This window comes from Hyperoodon ampullatus (genome assembly GCF_949752795.1).
Source record: "Hyperoodon ampullatus genome assembly, chromosome: 1".
In the NCBI taxonomy this organism is placed as follows: Eukaryota; Metazoa; Chordata; class Mammalia; order Artiodactyla; family Ziphiidae; genus Hyperoodon; species Hyperoodon ampullatus.
In genome coordinates this window covers 22,359,155-22,384,412 of record NC_136914.1, presented here as the reverse complement: position 1 = coordinate 22,384,412, position 25,258 = coordinate 22,359,155, and the positions used below count along the sequence as shown (strand labels likewise).

Genomic DNA, 25,258 nt, shown 5'->3' with positions numbered 1-25,258 from the left:
CTTAAAGTAAGCTCAGCCTCTTGGGGGGTAGGGTAGTCTCATTTGTTATAATTATGTTACTATAGATTGATGTGGTAGCAACCCTATATGAATATGCACCAAGCTCCCTCTACATGTGTAGTGATAAGAGAGAAGCATGGGGCAAGAGGGGAGAGAAACAGATGACCAAGAAAAATCCATACTTCCTTTCTTCCTGTTATTTTGTAACCAAACCTACTAGAGTCCTCATTGGTTAGTTTTTTCTTACTGACCTGCCACTTTCTTTTGATAGCCCAAGCATAATGTGATCTTTTGAGCAGTGCTTATTATTATAATGGTAATAAAATATACATTATTTTTTAGGACCATCATTATTTCATAGCAGTCAAAAACTTTTTTTGAAATTTTGGGTTAAATAGTACAATTAGGATGTACTAACTTGCTAGACATTTATAAGAATCCACAGAGTGAGACCAAACAACTGTAACAATGATGGACTTAGATATAAAATAGGTTGCCACTGGGAAAAAAGGGAAATATTTCAATCAAATTGCTTAATCTTTTTCATTGACTTCAAATATGTTTACTGTTGAAATAGGAGATGTGCTACTTAGGTAAGGAAGACAAGAAAAAAACAATTTTCCCTGTTTGAGTTCTAGTACAACTGAAGATAAGTATGAAGGCTTAAAATATTCTAGGATGTCTTACAATTGCTTCTTAATCCTTTATCCAAACGTAATTCAGTCCTTCAAGTTGGTAATGCAATTAGTTTGATATAACATTACTTAGGCTAAAGTATATCAAATGGAAGTGATTCATATTAATAAAAAATTATCAGATGAATTGATTTCAGATTTATAATAGTTGTTTGACATTTGTTATCTGCACAAATACTGAGAATTTCTTTTTAAATATGTCTTTCCTAAGAATGTTCACCACATGTTAGCTCCATTTGACTAGATGGGAAAAGCGTAAACAATATTATTACCCCTTTTTACCTTTTCTTTTAACTCTACTGTAAATTTTACTTCTCTGGATATATACATATATACATATATGTTACATACCAGTATAGATATAGTAGTAGATCATATATAGATATCAATACAATATATATAAATATACACCTAATGTAAATAGATATATACTAGGTTTCCAAGGTCTAGGCTACTGAAGTCCCCATCATCTTTTTATGTCCCTTACTAAATACTCCTTCCATTACAGGTATCAGATACCTTTTTAATTAGTGGCTTTTTACATTGCTCACTCTTAGTAACATTCAATTATAAAAAGTCAGAGAAGTCATGCCAGATCACTTGTTGTGCATGAAGATATTAACCTAAACCTAAGGAAATTATATTCCTCTCTTAGTGGACAGCTCCTGAGACAGGTAGTGGAAGCATTAACTTTCTGTGTACAACACAGCAATAAAAAAGTTTCAAAGCTTCTTTATAACATGGTGTTGCAGTAATACATAGATTTTAGTTGTGTAGACATGTATATTTTTTTATATAATTAAAGGAACAATACTACTTTTTCATTGTTAAGTACTTTTCTGATGTAACTTGTTTTCCTTCCCCAAAGAAAAATGGGCTCATAAAAAAGTCCTGAGCATTCAGTATTTATGAAGAGGCCAACAAACATTGCACAGTTTTGAAATCATGCCTTTATAAAATCACAGAATTTTAAATTACTCTAGGGCTTCCCTGGTGGCGCAGTGGTTGAGAGTCCGCCTGCCGATGGAGGGGACACGGGTTCATACCCCGGTCCGGGAAGATCCCACATGCCGCGGAGCGGCTGGGCCCGTGAGCCTTGGTCGCTGAGCCTGCGCGTCCGGAGCCTGTGCTCTGCGTTGGGAGAGGCCACAGTAGTGAGAGGCCCACGTACTGCAAAAAAAAAAAAAAAAAAATTACTCTAATAGGTATGTTTATTAAAATTTATTAAGGTTAGAAGAAGGTGCCTAGCTAAGATTAGTAAAAATGTATTGCAATAAAGAGATAGGCTAAGTTACTCTAATCAGTAAACCCAAAATGCAATGTCTGAACATAACAGGGGTTTACTGCAGTGTTAGCGCAGTACCACATCAGGGAGTAGGGAGTGGGGTCTGCTCCATGAACTCGAGCTACTGTGATAAATGATTTATTTCTGTATCTGTAGTAATGTGCTCATATTTTCCCCTCATCTCAAATGTGTACTGCAAAGTGTCTTATATTTTAGGTTTTTAAAATTTATTTATTTATTTTTGGCTGTGTTAGGTCTGCGTTGCTGCGCACAGGCTTCTCTAGTTGTGGCGAGCGGGGGCTACTCTTCATTGCAGTGCACGGGCTTCTCATTGCGGTGGCTTCTCTTGTTGCGGAGCACGGGCTCTAGGCACTCGGGCTTTAGTTGTGACACGTGGGCTCTAGAGCGCAGACTCAGTAGCTGTGGCGCATGGGCTTAGTCACCCCGCGGCATGTGGGATCTTCCCGGACCAGGGCTCGAACCCGTGTCCCCTGTATTGGCAGGCGGATTCTTAACCACTGGGCAACCAGGGAAACCCATATTTTAGTATTCGTGAGTAAAACCAAAGGGAAGAGTAAGAGATTGTTTCCCTGCCAACCCTAAGCAAAGGAGGGTGGTATAGTTAGTAGAATCATGGCCTCAGAAGAAATATTTACCTTTCTCCTTTGCTGAAACAGAAGATTGAGCCTACACCTATATACTGTTTCATGCTTTTGCCTGAAAGTTTATTTCAAGGCAGAGAGTGTGAAAGATGAATAAATTTTATGGTCTAGACAAACTATCAGTGTTACTATTGTAACTCTTAACTTCCACTTATTTCATAAATGCTGTTACACCAAACAACTTTTCACTTAAAAAGTTCTACAGGTTGATGCAGAATTCTCATAGACTAAATTTTGCTTAATCTTGCCACATGGTACAGATTATCTAAATGGGGACAATTTAAGCTAAATTGACTCATCTCTTCACTCTACTGCTAATATTGCTTCAGAAGTACTTTCAGCCTATATCTTAGCTTTCACTTCTCTTTTCTCTGAATTCTTCCTATTTCCATATTTCAGTCATACGTTTTTTTCCCCCATATATATATATTTCTTTCTTTTTTATCCATAGAACTATTTTCCTTATATCTGAGTCTCCAGTTTGTATTCCTTTAAATTCTTATGGAGGTCCCATTTGGTTTTTAATGCTTTTTATTGCTAATAAATTACTGATGGTTTATCTAAGATTATTAAAGAAAAATAATTATAAAATTAGAAATAAGGGATGCCATTACTGGTTTAAAGTGATTTTTTTTAGCTAAAACTGAAAACTGCCATGGGTCATATTTTCTACATTGTTTCATCTAAAAGTTGAACATGCATGTATATAAAAGAAATAGATAATAATTGTATGACTTAAAAATAGATAACGTGTCCTCACTTCTATGATAATATGTTATCTATGCACCTTAGTAAGGTCATAAGAATCTATTTGATGTATATGGAAATAGTATAAAATTTATACCAAAATTTTAAAAAATATTCTGCAAATAAGTATATACTTTGAGAAAGTATTGAATCACACAGATGTATTTCCTACCGTGTTTCTCGTGATTCAATGCGTCTTTCAGTAGGACAAAGACTAACGCCCAAAAGTAATTCACACTTTATAACAATTCCTTGCTAGTTTTTAGAAAGCATCTTCACTTTAAACTCAAACTTTTGGTATTATTGCTGAAAATAACACAGTAATCTCTTGTAAAACAGTCTAACCTAACATATATCTATATGTTCCATGACATGAATCATAAGAACATGTCTTAGAATATGTACAATAAAATTGGATAGAATGGAAACCTTGATACAAAAGCTACCTCTGTGCACACACATACACACACACACACACGGACATACACCTGTACAAGGGTTGCCTTTTTTGGCCTAAGCAAAGGATCATTTAGAATCAATTTATCCAAAGTTATTCAGTCAGGATTGCTACCTATATATAGTTTATTTTTCTTTTACATAAGTTTTCTTTCTGTTCATATTATTAGCAAAACTACTGAAATTACCCACCTATAACTTGTGCTAATATAATGTCCATTACTTTTAGTCTTTACGTTCAGATAATTTTATGATTGGATCTCCTTCGAATACACAATAGAATTCAATAACACATACACAAAGCTTTTCAGAACATAGAGCATTTTACTTTGTTAAGACAATGACAGATGTATACACAGGGAAGTAGAAGATAAGAATGTTAAGTTAGAGCCAGATTATGGAGGGATATGTACTTAGATATTTATTAGGTAGATTATAAAAGTTCATCAAAGTTTATTTGGACTAGGAAATGTGTTTGGAACTCCACTCTCGGTTGAATCACTAAACATTATTATTTATATTATTTTTCAGTTGAAACCTTTGTTTTTCTGGGTTTTTAATTAATTATACTTTCAAACCTAATTAGAAAGTCTACAGTGCACTTACAAGATGAACACAAATGCTTCTACCATGTTTTACTATAACGGTTTTCAATCTTCAATTGAGTAACAAAGACCTTTCTAACCTGTGATACATTTTTGCCATTTGCCAAGTATATCTATTTAGTTTGATTTGTTTTTCACAATTAATGCTGACTGGTGGCTGGCTTGTTTTCTATTCCAGGTTGTGGAGACGAATTTGGTTGCTTTTGACTGTCACTGGATCATTATAAATGAGGTAAAGCCAACTAAACCTTACTGTCAACTCTGGGTCCTGTTTTCATATGTATAGTCACAGCATTTCCTACGGCCTTGAATTTCTAACAGAAAACAGAACACAAAGTATACTTTCAGCTTACTGAATGGATGCTGTTAAGTAAAAATAGAATAAGGAGTTTTTGAAAATTATAAAGGGCTTTGTATGAATAAAATAAATGGAGAACGTCTTCCCCACTGAATAACTTTCAGTCTTTTCCGTTGGCACACACTGCCTACATCAGGAGATCATCTTTATAAAAAGTACAGTTCTTCTTTGTAAGCAAAGTGAATTCCTCCCAGTGGAGGGCTTGTGTTCCATTTGTGTTTTACTGTTGTTTCTAGAACTTTTGTACCCCACCCCCTTACAAGTGGATTAAATAGTTCAGCACATGAATATGAATAAACAAGAGAAGATTGTTTTTCTTTTCATAAAGAAATATAACTGTTTTACAATTCACCAACTTGTCAAATTCCTTGTGAAAGTTTTTTTTGTCTTTTTGGTTTTTTTCTGTAAGGACAGTGCATAAGATTAAAAGTACAGTATTGCAACATGAGAGCTTAGTGAAATAAGTTGTTCCATTGTCACCTGCCAGTCAGAGTTGGAAAGAGCAATGAGCAGATCAGTCTGGGACAAATAATGAGATCAACAAGATCTAGTATTCAACATATCTATTACTTATGAATAAAAATAATGTGTTATTTATCAACAGATAACAAATATTGAATTATAGAATAATAAGTTTTGTCTCAGGAACAAAGTAGCATTTGGGGCAAGAATTCTGGTTTTGTAGTCAGCAAGATAGGTTCAATCCTGGCTATGAAATTGGTTAGCTGTGTTACTATGGATATATAATATAATCATCCTGTGCCTCAGGTTTTATTTTGTTTGTACGGTATGTATAATAACGTTTACTTTACCAGTTCATAATGAAAAGTAAGTGAAATATTATCTAATGCTCTTAACACGGTGCCTGACAAATAACACTCAATAAATGGTACTGCAATAATGATCAGAGCACATTAAAGTTCACAGATCACTCTCTCACATATTATTTTGTTGAATACTAAGTAGTATTATGAAGTGTTGAGGGAATGGGGTCCATAGAGGGTATATGACTTGCCTCTCCTTACACAGAAAACTAAAAATGATTCTTAGTTTCAAGTTGCTTCTCCTACACCACACTTCATTGATGGAATTTTAGCTCCCTTGATGGTTCTTTTTAGTTCAGTTTAAAGTCACTGGAAACATCTTACAAGTCTGTTTTCAGTCTGATAAACTTTAGGTCTACATGATTTGTCAGTGTATTTCTTATGTCAAATTAAGCCGTGTTTTTCTGAGATCCTGACAGATAATGTGTATATGTGAGATCTACTTTTCAATGAAGTTTTTAAGTCAGTCTAAAATGACTAAACATCAGAACAGAGTAAAGGGAAAAGGGAAACTTAACCTTCATAATAACTTTTCAAATTAGGTAATTTCATCTCTATTTTTCTGCAAAGAATCTGAGGTTCAAATAAATTAAGCAGTTTGTAAAATACTACACAACTGTGAAGAGGTGATAATGGGATTTAAAACAAGTCTTTTCTAGTCTAAAGCTTTGGTTGTTGTTGCTTTGTTTTCTTTTTTTAATAATTTTCCTTATAGGTTATATTTTTGAAATTTCTGCTATCTGAATTTCAATCTTATAGGAGCCATTATTCTATTACTTTTTGTCTTTAGCTTATTATTTTCTAGATTACTATTTTTTGAAATAGAGAATCTTCCTAATTCCTTGTTCTTATCTCACACCCACCTTCTGATGGGGAAGAGAGCACACAGATTTTCTGATGTAAAACAAACTGGAGCCATTTTACTTGTTGATGTCAATATTGATGACTAGGGGGAAAAAGTGACCTCTTGCCTCCTTAGAGACATGGATTAATCAAACCAATTAATACTTATAATTGATAAATAGAAATGCCCATTCCTTTCTAGTCTCTGGTAAGATTGCAGAAGGGACCCCTGAATTAATTTTCTTTTTCCATATTCAGCTTAACTTCTAAAGCTATACTTGAATGTTAAAAGTGTGAACCGAGGTAGAGAGGGCTTCCCAGAACATGAGTGTCCATCTGTCTCCCGCTTATTTGTCAATTTGTGCTGTGCAGGAAATCGCTCCTTCCTATCATAAAGAGGAAGTTTGACTGAGTAGCATGTATTTTATTGATGATGTAGATCATGGAAACAATAATAGCTTCCATTTTACTATATCTTCCATAAACATTACAACTCATTTTGTTGAACTTCCCATTAAATTTTATTTCATAAAATATTAGGAGGGCAAATGATGTCTTTAAATGAGTGTTCCATAATATAGGCCACTACATTGCAAAAAAATAAAAACATCCACACAAACAAAGCAGCCTAACTGGCAAATAACTCAAAAATGTTAGAATTATAGAACACAGTATAGAAAACCTCAGTTCTTTTCTCCTCCTTCACACTTTAGTTTCCTGCTGTAAGCTGTCATAACTATAACTTCACCTTTACCATTACTGAACCCCTTATCTCTTTTTTACCCACAGCCCTCCTTGCTAGTCCTTGAGCAAAGCTGTAATTTTAGGTGGGGCAGGTCAATACCACTTAGCCTTTGAAAAATCTTACGTTCACAGCCCACACTGTTTATATTGTTTATTATTATTTTTTTCTAAACTGGGTTAAAACTCAGAGATCAAGCATATTTTCTGTATTTTCATCCCTAAGAAAAATCATCTGTCCACGTATCTGTGGTTAGCACTCTTACTTCTACATGATTCTATTCAGCCACCTCATTCTCTCTGAAATATGCCTCAGGAAACTTGAGTCTTGCTACCTTTATTTCATTTACAGGCCTGTTTATAATGGATGAATCACAATTTACCTGAGTTTCCGTAAAATAAGAAACACGGATTTCTCGAATTTGCTAGGAAAATAATAAACTCTAAAAGGAGCAATGACAACAACAAAACCCAACAACATGCCAAGGCCCATTTTGATTGAACATGGAAATCGTGAATCTCACTAGTTTGGTTTGTGTAGCTACTATTTTGTTGCTAATTTTAAAATGGGTTGCAAACATTTATTTAATCTTATTGCACCAGTAGTTTCTCAGAGAGAAACTATAAATCAAAGTTGGCATTGTGCATCATCATACAAATTGATGTCAAAACTTGAAAACAGTATATTTTTTTCACTTGCATTAAGTGTGCTATAATAATGAGAGGCTATGCTAGTTCATATGGTGTAATCAATCATATGTTAGTGGTTGGTAATGGTATTTATCTTCTCCCTGCAATCAGTCGATCCAGCACAGAACAGCCTTTCCATATAAGTACTGTCATCCCTTCAGGGTCCTGAAGGAGATGGTCTAGCACTTTATTTAAGTTTTACAAAAGTTAGAAATTCAGGTAGGAAGATAGACACACCGTTTAGAGCAGCAAGAAACATTCTATAGTCACCCTTCTATTCCCAGATGATACCGAACCTGACCTTTGGCGTCTTGAATTCTTATTTAAATCGTTTAAGCTACTCTTCTCTGCTAATGACTGCTTAGTTCTGCAGTTAAGGAGAAGGGGGTTGTTGCTGAGATTTGAAAAGCCTAAGTGTATAGTGAATATTTTTTTACTTTTTTTAGTTTAGTGACTAATTGAACTGCTCACTACTAATCTGTCAAGCAGAAAGCTGCCATTCTGCTCTCCTTCCTGCTGCTCTAGTCTACAGTTGGTTTTGTTCCATATTTCATAATATATGTATAATTATTTCATGTTAATATTAAACTTTATGGAAGCATTAAAGAATCATCTTTGCTAAAGCATGAGGAATGTAAACATATCAGCAATGCAACAACAGCAATAAGCATAATCTTTTCAAATCATACCACATAGTACACTGCTTAATATCATTACTAAAATCTGCTTTATTTAGAATGGCTAAAGTTATTAAAGCACCCCAAAGTCTATCCTTAAAGTTTCAGGTATCTACCTTTAGAAGACGTTTTGGTGAAATCTTGCCATTCATTCAGTTTTTCATTTATCAACCTTTAATGAATACCTCCTATGAGCCAAGAACTTCATTCAATGTTAAGAGATAAAAGAATGGGAAAAGGAGGAAGGGGTCCCTTCTCTGAAATAGTTTATATAATATAGATTGTCATCCAACCTAATAGATTTTGAGAGTCTTTCCTTCCCTAGAATTCTATTAACTTAAGCCTAAAGCTGATATCCTACAAGGATTCAGGAGCAATCCAATTCTCCTAAAAGATTTGTTCTGGGAAGTGGCTGTTTCTGGCGGAGTTGTATCCCTATCAGATATTTTCGCTTTCCTCTTCCTTGGCTCTTACACAGTTCAGAGTTTGCCCTACATTAAACTATCACAGTAAAGTGATAAGAATCTTTCCTCAGATATATTGATTTGATTCTTAATCATTTTTGATTATCCATGTAAATTATTTTGGGGATAAAAGACTGTATGCCTTGCTCTTAATGAAGAAACATTGAGAAAAATTAGGTATACTAAAACATATTTGTTCATTTTTAATTGCAATATTCTTATTTCATAAATGTACTCATTCAAATCAAGAATACAAAAAGGACAACTAATTTTTATAATTTACCTTCTTTAAATTCTTTCAAACTCAGGAAATTTCTGTATCTTTCTAAAGAGTAGCATATTTGGGTAGTACAGGGGGCTTGGTAGAGTATGTACTGAACTGGTTCTTCATATGATTATTTTAAAAAATCAGATATTTTAACATTTTAAATATTCAGCACATTAGAATAATGTAGATTCCAAAAGATTATACAATAGTTTCATATTTTAATAAGAGCAGTTTACTTACAGATTTATGTTTCATTTAAAAGTATCTCTTAATAGATTAAATATTCACTTGGCTTCCAGTGTTTATATAACATTGCATCTGTCACTCTTGAAATGCACCTTTTGGAATGCAGAAGTAAAGTTCTTTAAATATAAAATAGCTGTCTGATGAAGTTTTCATATCACTATCAAACTATTTTTGAGATCAGGTGTCAAAACTAAAACTGCAAGTGAATTTTTTGAGACAGACTGTCTGTTAGCTTCATTCAGAATGGCAGATTCTTTCCTCCCAGAATATTACTTTCTTTTCCCTTCCCCAAATAATAATAGGCAAAATATATTCAATTCAAATTGACATTTTCTCAAATATAGCTTAGTCGCTAAGACACCTGTGAATTTCAGCTTTTAGAACCTGTAAAAGGTAGCCATCCTCTTTTGTGGGTTTAAAAATAGTCCTCTTAAAAACTTTGGTTCATGATAGATGACTTTATCATTTCTTATAGAATCATCAGACTATTAAATGCTGGAATAATATATCTTTACAGTTTTAATTCCTATCACTTATGCATATTAATCTAAATAATTCCTGTAAGGAAAAATGGATTTCTTGTGTAATTACTTCAGAGAGTGTCTCTTTTGATGACATTTATAAATTCATACTATGAATAAAGGGTATTTTGAATGAAGAGCTTGGAATCTCCTTGGTTCCTTATTTATAAATGAGAATGACAGTATCTGAATCAGAATGTAGTTTTTAGCAGAAAATGAGATAACAGGTTAAGTACTTAGTATTTTGCCCAAAATATAGTAGGGTCTTAATAAATGTACGTTTTTATTCTAATGTGCTGATTTGTAGTTCACCATGGGTGGAGCATGTAGAAATGGTGCTGTTTGACAAAATGTTGATAAATCTTAGTACTGCTAAAGAAAAAAAGACCATGTATATAACACAACTTAGTCAATATTATGCGAAGAGTGGTAGAATTTTTCACTGCCTTTTTAAATGAAAATTCCCATTTGCACAATAAGAAATTTTTAAAACTGTAAAGACATTGAATAGCAATAATAATTAATTTTGAAAGTTTTCTAGTTAAATTTCAGGCTTAAAATGAAGTTGACAGACACCGTTTAATTTTATTTTGTGAGTAGATGACAGAGACTTAAAAAGTGACCTGCTTTTTGCCAGACAGAAATTTTGGGGACCAGTGAAATGACACACACTAAAGAAAAAGATGGCATTTTAAACTGAGAAAAATAATTTTTTATGGTACATTAAGGATTAATCGACTGGAAATCCAGGATATTGCACTGGATATAGCTGATGGCAGGTGTTATTTTATTTTTAGAGAAATCTATATTTCATAAAGATCATAAATAAAAGATCAATTTTAAAGCTAATATATGCTATAAGAAAGAATAATATGTGATTAGCGTAGTAAGGAAAGAAGAAAATTTACACTTGTAAATCATCTTTTTCTCTTTCATTATTCTGTAATAATTCTTTGAAACAAAACTGAGAAATGCTCACTGTATTCCAAAATGTATCGTGTCAAATTTTTTACTTCCGATGCCATAAGAATCTTTTGAAACCAATAATATGTTAATTACAAAGGCTTCATTGGTTTAAAAGGTTCCAAATGGACACCATGGAGCACAAACTACCTAAGTAAAGACTACATTAAAACTAAAATTTATTCTGATCAATCCTATTCTAATTCCAATTAGAATAATGTTCAATTAAAACAGATGTATATTATGAAAATATTATGTTATTTTTATTACTTTTACACCCATGATTGAGTCAAATCTTTAAATTTAAGTCCGGAATTAGGAGGTGGCAGGGAGAAAGAAGTAGAAAATGCTTTTCTTTGAGTTCGGCAAATGCTTATATACAAACTAGCATTAATTTGGATAAAAATCACTGGAGTTCACACTGCATTAATCAACAGAATTTTTCATCTTTATGTTAAGAACACAATTACATACTAACTTATCCATTCAGCAGTTAGTGAGCACTTTGTTTTATCTATTCTTTACTAAGAGAAATGTATGAGTTAACACCAGTAGTTCTAAGAAGTAATTGGGAAAAGTCTTAAATAATATCGCCTCATTCTCTCTCTACTTGTCTTATTTAAGAACCTCATTTTTAATTGCTAAGAGCAATATATATTATTCTTACATTATAACTATCTTCCTAGTAGTCAAAGTACCTTGAAGTCCATTAGTGAATAATTAAGTGTAATAATTAAGTGTAAGTGCAAGTTATTTGTGACGTTTTCCCATGTTTAGACAACACATATTTTTCTGAAGTGTTCAACATATTATAAACTTATTATTAATAAAATGTGTTTCAGTCAGTTGCTCCATTTGAAATTATTTAGGTATTAATTAATTATATACATAAATGCATATAATTTAAAGCACAGACAGCAACTACAAATGACTTGATTATTTTAATGAACATGTGTTGTTGCTTTCATTTGGATGTGGGCTAAGCATTATGCAAATGTATTACAGTAACAGAATCTCTTAGCATTTCCAGATAACAACTCATTAATAGTTTTGTGTTTCTGTTACTGTATTAAAGCATTTCTAATTCTTCCATTTCTTATCTTATAGGAAATAAATGATGTGGACGTACAGGAACTTGTAAGAAGGTCAATTGGAAGGTTAACCATCATTCGTCAGACATTTCCAGTCCCCCAGAATATAAGTCAGCGATGTTTCCGTGGCAACCATCGAATATCTTCAACGTTGTGTGATCCAAAGGATCCATTTGCTCAGAATATGGAGGTATATTCTAAGTCCCTGGATATTCCTTCAAGGATGTTTTGTTGGGCAGTTGTAGAGAGAGCTTTTCCAGTGGCATTGCACTCAGAATTGTACACATTTCCATTTTCTGAACTATTCTCCTCTTCCAGAAATTTCATAAGTCTGATGGGGAGAGTGCTAAGAATCTGTCTTTGATCATTTTGACCTCATTACAGCAAAATATCTACTTGTTTAATAAAAATATAATAAGTAAAGGTTTTTTTTCTTTTCAGCAAGTAAATTGATAGCATTTCTCATGGTGAATTCGTGATTGATACTCCTTAATGCCAAACTCCAAATTATTAAGCTAATAAATTTGCTTGCCTTTTCTAGCATAACAAAGATATAGAAGTTTATTCTTTTTTAAAGATTAATTTCCGATTGGATGAACTTCACCAAAAAAAATTTAGAAATCCAAAAAATGCTGTAGTGTTATAAAGTTATATCCAACTCAGAGGGGATATAGCTGAAACCTTTGCTATTCAGAATACAACAAAGAATTTGAAAGTAGATGAGTACAATCTCTGAGCAGCAAAATAAAGAACCCCAAGTCCCTGAAGCTTATTCATAAGAATGTCCTTTTAATACTCACCTGGAGCCTATTTCTTTTTCTTAAGGAAAATCCTATCAGATTTTTTTGTTTTATTTCTCTTTGCACTGGAGTTCTCAATATGTCAATCTGTTGGAGGTTTAACAAAGGCAGGCACATCAACAAGAATGGGCTCCATAAGAAGCACTCTAGCTAGGCAGGAGACAGGAAAAGAGAAATCAAACAGATACACTAATTCAGATATCCTATCAGAGCAGGACTTTCCCTGTAAAGCAACTCTATATCATAAAGCAGTTCCTAAGAGTACCACTGTAGTATATTGCTAGTATATTATTAATTTTTAAACAGTATCCCTGAGATATCAACAAAGATTAAAGTCATGATCAATTTCATAGGTTAAAAAAAATGATATATTTTAGAAACCTATTCCTTCAAAATGTTTAATATCAAAAATATTTTAGTACTTAGAGATGTTTAGTTTGAAAAGGTTGGGAAAATAATCCTAGGAGAACTAGTTCATTCCCAATAATACTGGATAAATAAGTCGACTTGGCAAAACTACTTCTTTGTTTGAAAGTTAACTCCACAGCTTCCCTATTTTTAGTCAGCTTTGAATTTTTTTAGATAAATTACAATTTATCTAACCATTTCTTCATACTTATTACCATTGTAATGAGCCATGTGTATTTACCAGGCAGCTGGCTCTGGGATCATTGCCCATAGAACTTTCCTACTAAATTTTAAGCTCTTTTAGAATAGGTTCTCTCCAGAACCAGGCACCATAAAATCACATTAACTACTTGTCTATTTTTCTTTCCCCCATCATATCTACCATGGTGCTTTGCACCTTTGTAAATATTTGTGGATTTGAATGTAATTGATAAGAAGGCAGGGGTCAAAGTAAGCTACTCAAGCCTAAACAAGGTTTAAGTTTCATACTTCCAGTGGCGCATCTTTTCATATTAATTGGTCATGAATATAATTCATGTGGAAATGATAGAATTTTAAATACAGAAAAACACAAAAGAACTTTGATTTAGAAAATCATGAGATATTAAAGGCTGTTCCTGTCAAAATAGGTAGTAGGAAATGTACAGATTGGGAAAGCAGAAAGTCACTGTATAGTATTTTATTTTATTTTATTTTATTTATTTATTTTTTTTGCGGTACACAGGCCTCTCACTGTTGTGGCCTCTCCCGTTGCGGAGCACAGGCTCCGGACGTGCAGGCTCAGCGGCCATGGCTCACGGACCCAGCTGCTCCGCAGCATGTGGGATCTTCCCGGACCGGGGCACGAACCCGTGTCCCCTGCATCGGCAGGCGGACTCTCAACCACTGCGCCACCAGGGAAGCCCACTGTATAGTATTTTAAAGCACATTCACCTAACAGCACAATCCTTCTGATTCAATTAATAAATTCCTTGAAATCAGGGAAAAATATTTTATTTATCTTTATATTCCCAGATCTATCTGATGAATTAAGGACGTACTGGAAGCAAGCACCACTCCTCCTTCCCTATACCTTCATCATACTCCCCTCAAACCCACAGATAGCAGAAAACAGGATGATTACTTTTTCTTTGTGCATGTCTTACATTTAATGTCCCTAGTATATTTAATAGAATTTGACTAAATGTTTAATATATAAAAGGAAAACTGACAGAAACTTTTATATGTGAAGATTTATATAATGAAGTGTCTAAATGCAGGGCTCTTGAATTTAAAATGTCCCACTAAAAGCAGAGCATTTGATATAGAGGCTTGCCTTGGCACATATTTTATCTCACTGAAGTTAAAGGAGACAACAAGAAAAGTACTTATTAAAAATTTGGGGCTTCCCTGGTGGCGCAGTGGTTGAGAGTCCGCCTGCCGATGCAGGGGACATGGGTTCGTGCCCCGGTACGGGAGGATCCCATATGCCGCGTGAGCGGCTGGGTCCGTGAGCCATGGCTGCTGAGCCTGTGCGTCCAGAGCCTGTGCTCCACAACGGAAGAGGCCACAACAGTGAGAGGCCCGTGTATCGCACAAAAAAATAAAAAATAAAAAAAATAAAAATTTGAAGCCCCCCCACTCCACCAGGTTCCCTAGGAAAAGCAGCCCTCTCAACTTGGAGTCCATAAAAACAGTGCAGATAAAAATGATCGCAGACAGACTTATATCTTATCAGCAGAGTACAGTTAAAAAACAAACTAAGAAAAAAGCTATGAAAATATGTTTCAAATCAGCTCTAAAAATAGAAACCTAGCTATAAAATCACAATAATCACTACAACAGAGGAGAAGAGGGTACAGTGAGCCCATGTAGAGATCTCCAGGCTGTTACATATTTCAGTATACGTAGAAAGGGGAGTAAGATTTAGAAAGAACAAAAAACGTTTCCTCAATCTTTAAATTAGTGCCAGAAAGACTAAAATCCAGGATTAGCTGAAGTTGCAAAATAAATGTTAAAGATACCTTTTAGCTAGAAACAGAGTTTTTAGCAATATATGAAGCAAGAAGGAAGTGAACCATTTACTGCTTGGTGAAACTAATGTTAGCTTGGCTGCCAATGGAGGGAAAATAGAAATATTCAAATCCTTTTGCTTCTGTTTTCTCCACCTAGGAAAAATATGTCCTCAAATTGGAAAGATTAAAGTCATTAAAAGAAAAGTAAGCCACTGGTTTAGAAGGAGCAGGGGTTTGGAGATGGTTAGAGTATGCCTTTGCTCCTCTAAAATGAGGCCTGAGAAATAATTGCTCAGAGCAGGAAATAAACCAGTAGATATGATCACAATATTGCAATTTAGAAATACTAGAGAAGTACTTGAGAAGAGAACCCAAGTACAAGACATTGGTAATTGTCCCAATTTTCAAAAGGAAGGAAAGAAGATCTGACAACCAGAGTTCAACACACTAAAATTAATATTTGGATAAATTGTAGAATATATTATTAAATATATGGTTTGGGGAACTTCAAATAAGATAATAGGACTTCCTTAAGAGCAGGCACTGCCACACTAAGTCCTACTTAATATTTTTTTTAGATTGGGAGAATGTCATAAATCTATTTATTGTATATTAATTTTAATGCAGTGTTTGACAAATTTTCTTATGAAATCCTTATGGGAAGACATGAAAAAGTCTAAATGAGTTGATATCATTCAAACATTTTCACCAAAGCCTCCTAAGAACAGAAGATGGTAAACACCCTGGCTTCAGATTTTTTTTAAAGTTCAAAATGTATTAAAGTTTCATTATTATCTTTAAAAGTTATAAAACATATGAGTTTCTCTGAAATTAAAAGTAATATTTCAAATAATTTATCAGTTAAATTACTTTGTTTTCTCTCCAAATTGGTAAGCAAAATTGATACGCGTAGAACATGCCCCAGATGTATTCTGTAGCTTTGAGTATCTTTAATACCTACAGCTTTTCACCAGAGCTTCTCTTACCCTCAATTTGAGAAGTATGGAACTAGAGGAATATTCAAACCATGCTGATAAATATTCTACTCTTGAAGTGCAAGGAATTCTCTGTGGTCACCCAAAGAGTCTGTCCTTGGACCTAATATTTTCAAAATGTTTATAACTACACAAATGAAAATGAATAAAGTATGCCTATCAGATTTGTAAATGACAGAAAGCTAAGAGAGAAAGTTTACATTGTGTTACATCATCAAGATTCAAGTTGTTAATATTCACTGAGTAATATGCCTAAAAATTGAAATATGACAGAGAAAAAGTATAGGTTCAAAGTCGATTACAGACAGTCTAGATGGATGAGAACTGGTTTGACAGTTTAAGGCTGTTAAGACAGAGGCAAACTTGACTTGAGTGTAGCAGAAGTTGTATTTGCTCCAAGCCACTCTAATGTAATCTTGGTCTCTATGTCAGAAGCATTTTGCTAAGATCAAGAGAGATAGCGTCTTACGCTACTTTCTCCTAGTCAGCTCACATCTGCAATAATGTGTTAGTTCTGGGTACTAAACTTTCGACAGAAACATTGAAAAATAAGAGAAAGACAGAGGAAGAATGCGGAGATGATGAGCAGCCTAGAAATAATACCAGATGATAAACAGCTGAAGGAAAGAGGATGTTTCAGGGTAAGACAAAGGAGGTGTCAGATATTGAAAGGTTGGCATGTAGAGGAGGTTGGTGCTCATGGTCAGTGAAGTCAGAAAACAAGTGTAGTAACAGTAGGTAGAGAAAAATGATTGGTCGACTGGTGGGATACTGGAGTTTAAGATGTCAGAGGAGTTGTTCATTTGGGTCTAGTAAATAGTCATTTTTGTTGGTCACAGCCAGAGTAGAAGTGAAGGTCATCTATGTAGAAATTGAAGTGACCTTCTTTAAATATAAGGAGGCAGTTTGGGACCCCTGTGAGGGAGGAGTCATGAATAAAGAGTGACCAAGAGGTCAGTAGATGCTGGCAGAAAGGGGCTGTAACATGTGGCATAGAAACGAACATGAACCTCAAAAGAGAATAGGTACTTGCCTGAGAAAGCAGTAAAAGAAGGGGTAATAGAAAGCTCAGAGAATGTAATCACTTCCTTTCTTTTTAACCTTGGATTTATCCATTTATCCATTTAACCTTGGATATCTCTTGGTGTCTGTATTTTTAAAATATTGTTTCTAATTTATTTGAAAAATAAACACCATTGGTAATTAACAGTGAGGATACTGGTTCTGGCAAGACTTAAGTGTAAGAGTGCAATACAGCTTATCCAACATGTGTATAATTCATTTTAAATCTATATAGAGGGAAGATAACATGATTACATTAGAAGAAGAAAGAGTTAATGTAAACACACATTCACAGTGAATAGCTTATGTATTTGTCATGTTAATTAATTGCAATGCACATGTATATAATTTTGTATAGACCCTTGATCATTGTAATGTTTATGAATGGTGCTGTTTCCTCTCACTTTTTTCATTACTTTATCTCCAGAGGCACAAACGTACAGGCAGGTGTCTGCTTCCTTTTTTTTTTGCACCTATGACACTCGTCTTCTATGTAAGATCAAGTTGATATTTCTCCATCTGAATAACCAGAATGCAAAAACTTGACATATTCAGAAAACGTATTGTTCAGTTTGCCCTTCCAGTCTTAAGCCCTTAGATCCTTACCTCCTCAGAAAGAAATAAGGACTACTGATTTTCTAAGATCTGACACTAACAGCCTTGGCTCTGTCGAAACTTCTCTTTTTTATCTTCTCTTTCACAACTAAACAAGCTGAAAAAGCAATTGGGGCATACAATCAGACAAGACTTCATTCTCAATAACAAAATTGCCCAGGAAATGAAAAAAGAAACCTTCTGCTAAATAATAACCCAGTAAACCAACTATCTATGAACGGAAGCAACTGAGCTGATGATTTTCTCCTTGTTCTTGATGGTTGGCATCAATGATTCTAATGATTACTGTCTAATGTCTTTTCAGATTTCAAACCTTTACATATATGACACGGTGCTTCTGCTTGCTAACGCTTTTCATAAGAAGCTGGAGGACCGAAAGTGGCACAGTATGGCTAGTTTGTCATGTATCAGAAAGAACTCCAAGCCCTGGCAAGGAGGGCGTTCCATGCTGGAGACCATCAAGAAGGTAATTTCTGACTAGCATTTCTTTTTTTTTTTTTTTTAATTCATCCATTAGTTTTTGTTGTTGTTGTTGTTAATTTTATTTTTTTAATGAAGTATAGTTGATTTACAGTACTGTGCCAGTCTCTGCTGTACAGCAAGGTGACTCTTATACACGTATAGACATTCTTTTTTAATATTCTTTTCCATTATGGTTTATCACAGGATATTGAATATAGTTCCCTGTGCTAAACAAAAGCATCTTATTGTTTATCCATCCTATATATAATAGTTTGCATCTGCTAATCCCAAACTCCCAATCCATCCCTCCACCACACCCCCTCCCCCTTGGCAACCACAAGTCTGACTAGCATTTCATTCTTCCTAATTTTTTTTTTTTTTTTTTTTTTTTTTGCGGTACGCGGGCCTCTCACTGTTGTGGCCTCTCCCATTGCGGAGCACAGGCTCTGGACATGCAGGTTCAGCGGCCATGGCTCACGGGCCCAGCCGCTCTGTGGCATGTGGGATCTTCCCAGACCGGGGCACGAACCCGTGTTCCCTGCATCGGCAGGCAGACTCTCAACCACTGCGCCACCAGGGAACCCCTCATTCTTCCTAATTTTTATGCAAGGAGGAACAATAAGTCATTGTTTGATGAGATATCTTTTAGTAAGATTTTTTTTTCACTAATGTTGCTGCCTATTCAAAGCACAAAACACTGTAATGGGTAAATGAAATATTTAAAAAATCAAGGTCAGAAAATCATATACCTCTATGAAACAGGGAACCCTTATTTATTTATAAGGAAATTTTATGCAGGTAAAAAATTAGTTGTTGAAATATTTTAATGCACTTTCATTATATCATTAGGGTCAGAGATGCTCAAATTATTTTGGTACCTGTCACAAAATACAAAAAGTTATTTGGGCTTCCCTGGTGGCGCAGTGGTTGAGAGTCCGCCTGCTGGTGCAGAGGACACGGGTTCGTGCCCCGGTCCGGGAAGATCCCACATGCCGTGGAGCGGCTGGGCCCGTGAGCCATGGCTGCTGGGCCTGCGCGTCTGGAGCCTGTGCTCCATAACGGGAGAGGCCACAACAGTGAGAGGCCCCTGTATCGCAAAAAAAAAAAAAAAAAAAAAAAGTTATTTATTTATTTTTTCTTTAAACTACACCATCCACTGAAAAAAATAAACACTAGACCTAGGTGTTTTTCAGTTAGATGATGCATGGTAAGACATCGGATGTGATGATCTTTAATTTACCTTACAACAAAAATATTCATAAACAGTTAATATTTTACAGCATTTGTGAACTATTTGGGGTACTTGATGGCATTCTTCTTCTTCACTTTCAATGTGGTATTTAGCCTGGCTGTGACCTGCTTTGGCTCAGCTACCTGCTCCATTCCCATAGTGTTGTTTAGCTCCTCTCAAAGGTATAAGCATCCTTCAGTTTATTAGCCTCTTTGTCATGTCATCCTTGCTGGCATTTTCCATTTGTCTCACACAGCTTCTTGGATTTAAAATGAAATGATTAATAAAACAAACAAATTTCTCCTGTACCCTTTACACAAAGGAGACAGCCATTTGGAAGTTCATATTCTTCGTTTTATGCATCCTTTTTCTTTCTGCATGTGTTTGCCTTTTTCTCCTGAAATAGAGAAATAGCTAGTCAAATGAAATATGAAGTATTTAGAAATGCCAGAGAAAAATCTAAAAATTAACATTAAAAGGGAGCTAGATGTACAAAACCCAGGAAGTAGAGGGAAAAATGTTTCAAATAGAGGAAAGCCTGAATCTTCCTCTTGGTACTGTATCCTCTTTGCAGAAGAATCACTTTAATGAGAATTTAGGCTCTTATCAACAGAAGTGCTTGAGAATTAAATTGAATATATTGGCAGAGGAGGATTTTTCAACTGAAAAATGAGTAAGTCAAATCTAAGCTCAAGGTGTTGCCAAAATCCCCCAGCGCTATCTATGTAGAGAGTTGGCAGGTATGAATCCAAGGGAGATTGTTGAACATGGTTCTGATCCTGCCAATTTATTAGTTCATGGTTTGTCTAGGATGCAGGAGCCTGAATATATTCATTCTTCAGAAGCTGTCTCACAAAGACAGAATAATTGTTTGGGAGGTTGCTTAGGAGATACTTATTTAGTGAAAGTATCAATAGGAGGGAAAGAGAGACGCTATAATATGTAGGTATTTCTTATGGAGCAATTCAATATGTAAAATGTTGTTAAATTTATAATCAAAACAGTGATTTCATATGATAATTGTGAAATTTTGTTTTGGGAGAATATTTGCATATTTTTCTCCTGTAAACTTTCAACCCGGTGGCACTTTTTAAAGGAATATATCCATTCTGTGTATCTAGAGACAATGTTTGAATGATATGTTTGATTGCAAATGTTCTATTTCATTATTTTTTTCTCACATTTCAAATTGCCCTTAAAAATGGAGTTAAGCTTTTCCAGTCATATTACTTTGCCTCATCTGAGTGTCTTGATTATCCCATTTGGATGTGCAGGCTGATGACACTTCACAAAACAAGAGAATTTGAGAAAAAGTTTACTACTCACACAGGGACTCCTGGGGAAAGCAGAGTGGGCCCATGCAGACACAGGCTGGCTTGAGCAAAGCACTGTGAATGGGCTGGGCATTTGCAGTGGTTAGGGATGGGGCTAAGAAAAGTTCCCATTTATGTAGGCTGGAGATTTTTGAGGCTTAAATTTCCCAGGGGTATTAAAGAAGGAGGTGCAGGGTGGGCTTTCTTAATCAGCCTGTCCATATGTGGAGCCAAATAAGAAAGGAAAAGCAAAGCTTAAAAAGAAGTCAGCAGCCAGACATCACAAATGAGGTCAGGCTCTTTATTACAATGTGAATATTCTAGTGATAAAATTCTTAATTACATTCAAGTAACCACTGCATGCCTATGTTCTGAGCATGCTCTATACACTTTACAAAGCCTATGTACTAATGCAAGGAGTACAAAGAATTAATGTCCATGAATGGACATGGGCTCTATCTATATAGTTATCTTTTTATAACCCTCAGAAAAGATTTAGAGTATTCTTCATACATGTTTTCATTGTATTTATTCCTGAAATTTTGTAGGGTTTTGAGTATGCGCATCTGTGCGTGTATGCATGTGTTTGTGCACACTACCATGAATAGGATATGTTTCCACTATATGTTTAAACTAGTCATTGTACATAAGGAAGTTATTGCTGTTTGATATATTTTGTGACTGACCTGATCAACTTTTGTTACTAAACTCCAGATTCTTACTTCTTTCTTTGTAGTTTATTCCCTTGTGTTTTTCAAGTAGATATTGATATCATCTTCAAAAAATTGTCATCACTTCATTGTAATACTTTATATTTTTTTAAACCTTTAAAAATTTTTTCTTGGGGCATCTGGGAGCACAACCTGCCAGGTGCACCTGTAGCCCTGTGGGCTTTGGAGGCGGCCAACTTCCCCTGTTGCAAGTGAGAAAGCGAGATCATCTCCATGTCAGAGATGATGAGGCCAGGGTTCTACCTCTACGGGAAAGCTGCAGATGCTGCTGACCAAGCCTGGAGCTGACCTGCAGAGCCCTGCTGCACAGGACACATTATTACCCAGCTCTCCTGTGATGCCTTCTTCAGTGATTCCTCTTGATTTTGTTGTCAATTCACCACTGACATGTGGCACTCTCAGCTCTTGGATAGAGAAAACTCCAAGCAGTGCTGTTAGGGGCACACCCACGAGGCAGAGGCCTGACCTGGGTTCTGCACAAAATGGTCTGCAGGTGGATTTCCAGTATGGGCCAGCAATAGAAGATATAGTGGCCAGTGAGCGGTTTCTAGGCCAAAAACTTCTGATTTGAAGAACAGATGTCAATATGGAAACCTGCAAAACAAATTTGCAGAGATTTTATTGACTCTCTGGCTAAAGAAGAAGAAAATATTGCCATAGATATCGCTGAGCCTCCGTACATGCAGTTACTTGGAAAAACTAATATTATTGGGAAGCCATTTTTAAATGTAAACTGTGAACACATAAAATCATTTGACAAAAATCTGAATAGACAGTTCATGTGCTTCCCACTGGAAGTTATCCTGACTTTTAATATGACTCTCGATGAGATCTTTGACAGTTACCTGACTGAATCTTAGAATATCAGATACAAGTAGGACCATTCCATGTATTGGAGATGAAGAATATGAGAAACCTGAATCCAGAAGACCTGAATCAGTCAGCTCATCACCAACAAAGTGATGATGATCAGGATGTCCCAGCTGATTCCAGAGATGCACGGGGCCTTCTTCCAGTGCCAGGTGTGCTGTCCTAGTGGAGATGGACCTTGTCAGAGCACGGAGCCTGAGTGTGGGCATGCTGCCATACCACCCACAGTGTGGTGCTGACCCACGACTGCTTGTCTCGTTCTCTGACAAACAGATGATCCAACTCCAAGAGTCTCCTGAAAATATGCCTGCAGGGCAGATGCCTCATGCTGTCATCCTTTTGCTCACAATGACATTGTTGACAAGATTCATCTTGGGGACAGAGTGAATATCACAGGCATTTATCCAGCTGTTCCTATTGAATCGGCCCAAGGGTGAGTAATGTGAAGTCTGTCCACAAAACCCTCATTGATGTCATTCATTATCAGAAAATGGATGCAAAACGTCTGCACAAAGGAGATGAAGAAGCAAAACAGAAATTTTTTTCAGAGAAGCACATGGAATTACTTAGGAAACTTTCCAGAAAACCAGACATTTATGAGAGACTTGCTTCAGCCTCAGGTACAAGCACTTAAGAACAGGAAGATTTCAAAATGGGAAACTTGCTTCAGCTTTTCTGGGGAACAGGGAAGGATTTTAGTCAAACTGGAAAAGGCAGATTTCATGCTGAGATCAACATCCTGCTGTGCAGTGACCCTGGGGCCAGCAAGTCCCAGCTCCTGCAATGTGTATACAACCTGGTACCCTGGGACCAATATGCACCTGGGAAGGGCTTCAGTGCAGTCAGTCTAACCGTATATGTGAAAGACCCCAAAAGGAGGTGGCTGGTCCTGCAGACCAGGCCCGTATCCTTAGTGACAGTGGCATCTGCTGTACTGATACTTGAAAAGATGAATCGAAGTACAAGATCAGTGTTGCTTGAAGCCAGGGAACAGCTAACTCTCCTTACCACAATGGCTGGGGTTATTTGCAAGCTCAATGCATGCACATGTATCCTGACAGCAGCAAATTCTATTGAGTCTTAGTGTAACGCTAAAAAATACCACCTTTGAAAATATCCAGCGACTTCACACCTTATTACCCAGGTTCGGTTCCCTCTTCCTCATGCCCGACCTCAGGATGAAACCTGTGGCAGGCATCTGGCTCACCACCTCATGGCTGTGTACCGCTCGAGCAGAGAGCATGTGAAAGAGGAGTTCATGGATACGGCAGTGCTGAAGGACTACACTGTCACAGCACTGGCTGCCTAGGTTGAGTCAGGAAGCCAGCCAGGTTGTCACCAAAGCTCAAGTAGAGGAGGAATGGTTTCTGCATACCCTCCAAAGCTGGAATCATTAAAATGGCTTAGCAGAAGCCCATGCTAAAATATGATATTCAAATAAAGTTGAAGCAAAGATACAGACCTCCACAGAGAGGCTGTAAGCAGTCAGCTACTAATCCCCAGACTGGCACTGTAGACATATCTATTCTTACTACAGGAATGAGAGCCATCTCTCCTAAATGGAAAGAAGAGTTAGCTGAAGCACTGAAAAGAACTTACTTTATCTAAGAGTAAGACACCAGCCCTACAGTACCCACAACTTTTTGAAGATGTTTGGGAACAATCTGACATAGCCATTACCAAAGATATATTTGACAAAGCACCATGTGCCTTCGCTGAAGATGACTTTTTGACAGTGATTGGAAAAACCGCTCACTTGCTCTGAAGCTCTGAGTGTTCAGCTCCTCTGCACTTGGGCACTGACTTTGCTTCCATATATGTGGACGGCATATGGGCCAATAGAAAGAAATTCTTTCTTTTTTTTTAACATCTTTATTGGAGTATAATTACTGTACAATGTTGTGTTAGTTTCTGCTGTAAAACAAAGTGAATCAGCTATATGTATACATACATCCCCATATCTCCTCCCTCTTGCGTCTCCCTCCCACCCTCCTTATCCCACCCCTCTAGGTAATCACAAAGCACCAGCTGATCTCCCTGTGTGATGCAGCTGCTTCCCACTTGCTATCTATTTTACGTTTGGTAGGGTATATGTGTCCATGACACTCTCTCAGTTCATCCCAGCTTCCCCTTCCCCCTCCCCGTGTCCTCAAGTCTATTCTCTATGTCTGTGTCTTTTTTCCTGTCCTGTCCTAGGTTTATCAGAACCATTTTTTTTTTTATTTTTTAGATTCCATATATATGTGTTAGCATACAGTATTTGTTTTTCCCTTTCTAACTTACTTCACTCTGTAGGACAGCCTCTAGGTCCATCCACCTGACTACAAATAACTCAGTTTCATTTCTTTTTATCACTGAGTAATATTCCATTGTATATATGTACCACATCTTCTTTATCCATTCACCTGTCGATGGACACTTAGGTGGCTTCCATGTCCTGGCTATTGTAAATAGAGCTGCAATGAACATTGTGGTACATGCCTTTTTGAATTATGGTTTTCTCAGGGTATATGCCCAGTAGTGGGATTGCTGGGTTATATGGTAGTTCTATTTTTAGCTCTTTAAGGAACCTCCATACTGTCCTCCATGGTAGCTGTATCAATTTACATTCCCACCAACAGTGCAAGAGGGTTCCCTTTTC

The 25,258-nt window shown here is 35.9% G+C and overlaps 1 protein-coding gene and 1 pseudogene across 4 annotated transcripts in view; both read left to right on the top strand.

Moving 5' to 3' along the window:
• Positions 1–25,258, top strand: part of GRID2 (glutamate ionotropic receptor delta type subunit 2) — a gene marked incomplete at both ends in the record, with an annotated part of 1,386,303 nt that overhangs the window by 826,574 nt on the left and 534,471 nt on the right. For all 3 annotated transcript variants that reach the window (XM_079709016.1, XM_079709017.1, XM_079709015.1), the window contains 3 exons: positions 4,629–4,682; positions 12,153–12,326; positions 18,315–18,476. In XM_079709016.1, the coding sequence (XP_079565142.1) occupies positions 4,629–4,682; positions 12,153–12,326; positions 18,315–18,476 (390 nt within the window). The remainder of the gene's footprint in view (positions 1–4,628; positions 4,683–12,152; positions 12,327–18,314; positions 18,477–25,258) is intronic.
• Positions 21,126–24,382, top strand: LOC307067785 (DNA replication licensing factor MCM4-like; annotated as a pseudogene). The gene is made up of 2 exons: positions 21,126–21,152; positions 21,983–24,382. The product of its transcript is annotated as a DNA replication licensing factor MCM4-like (transcript).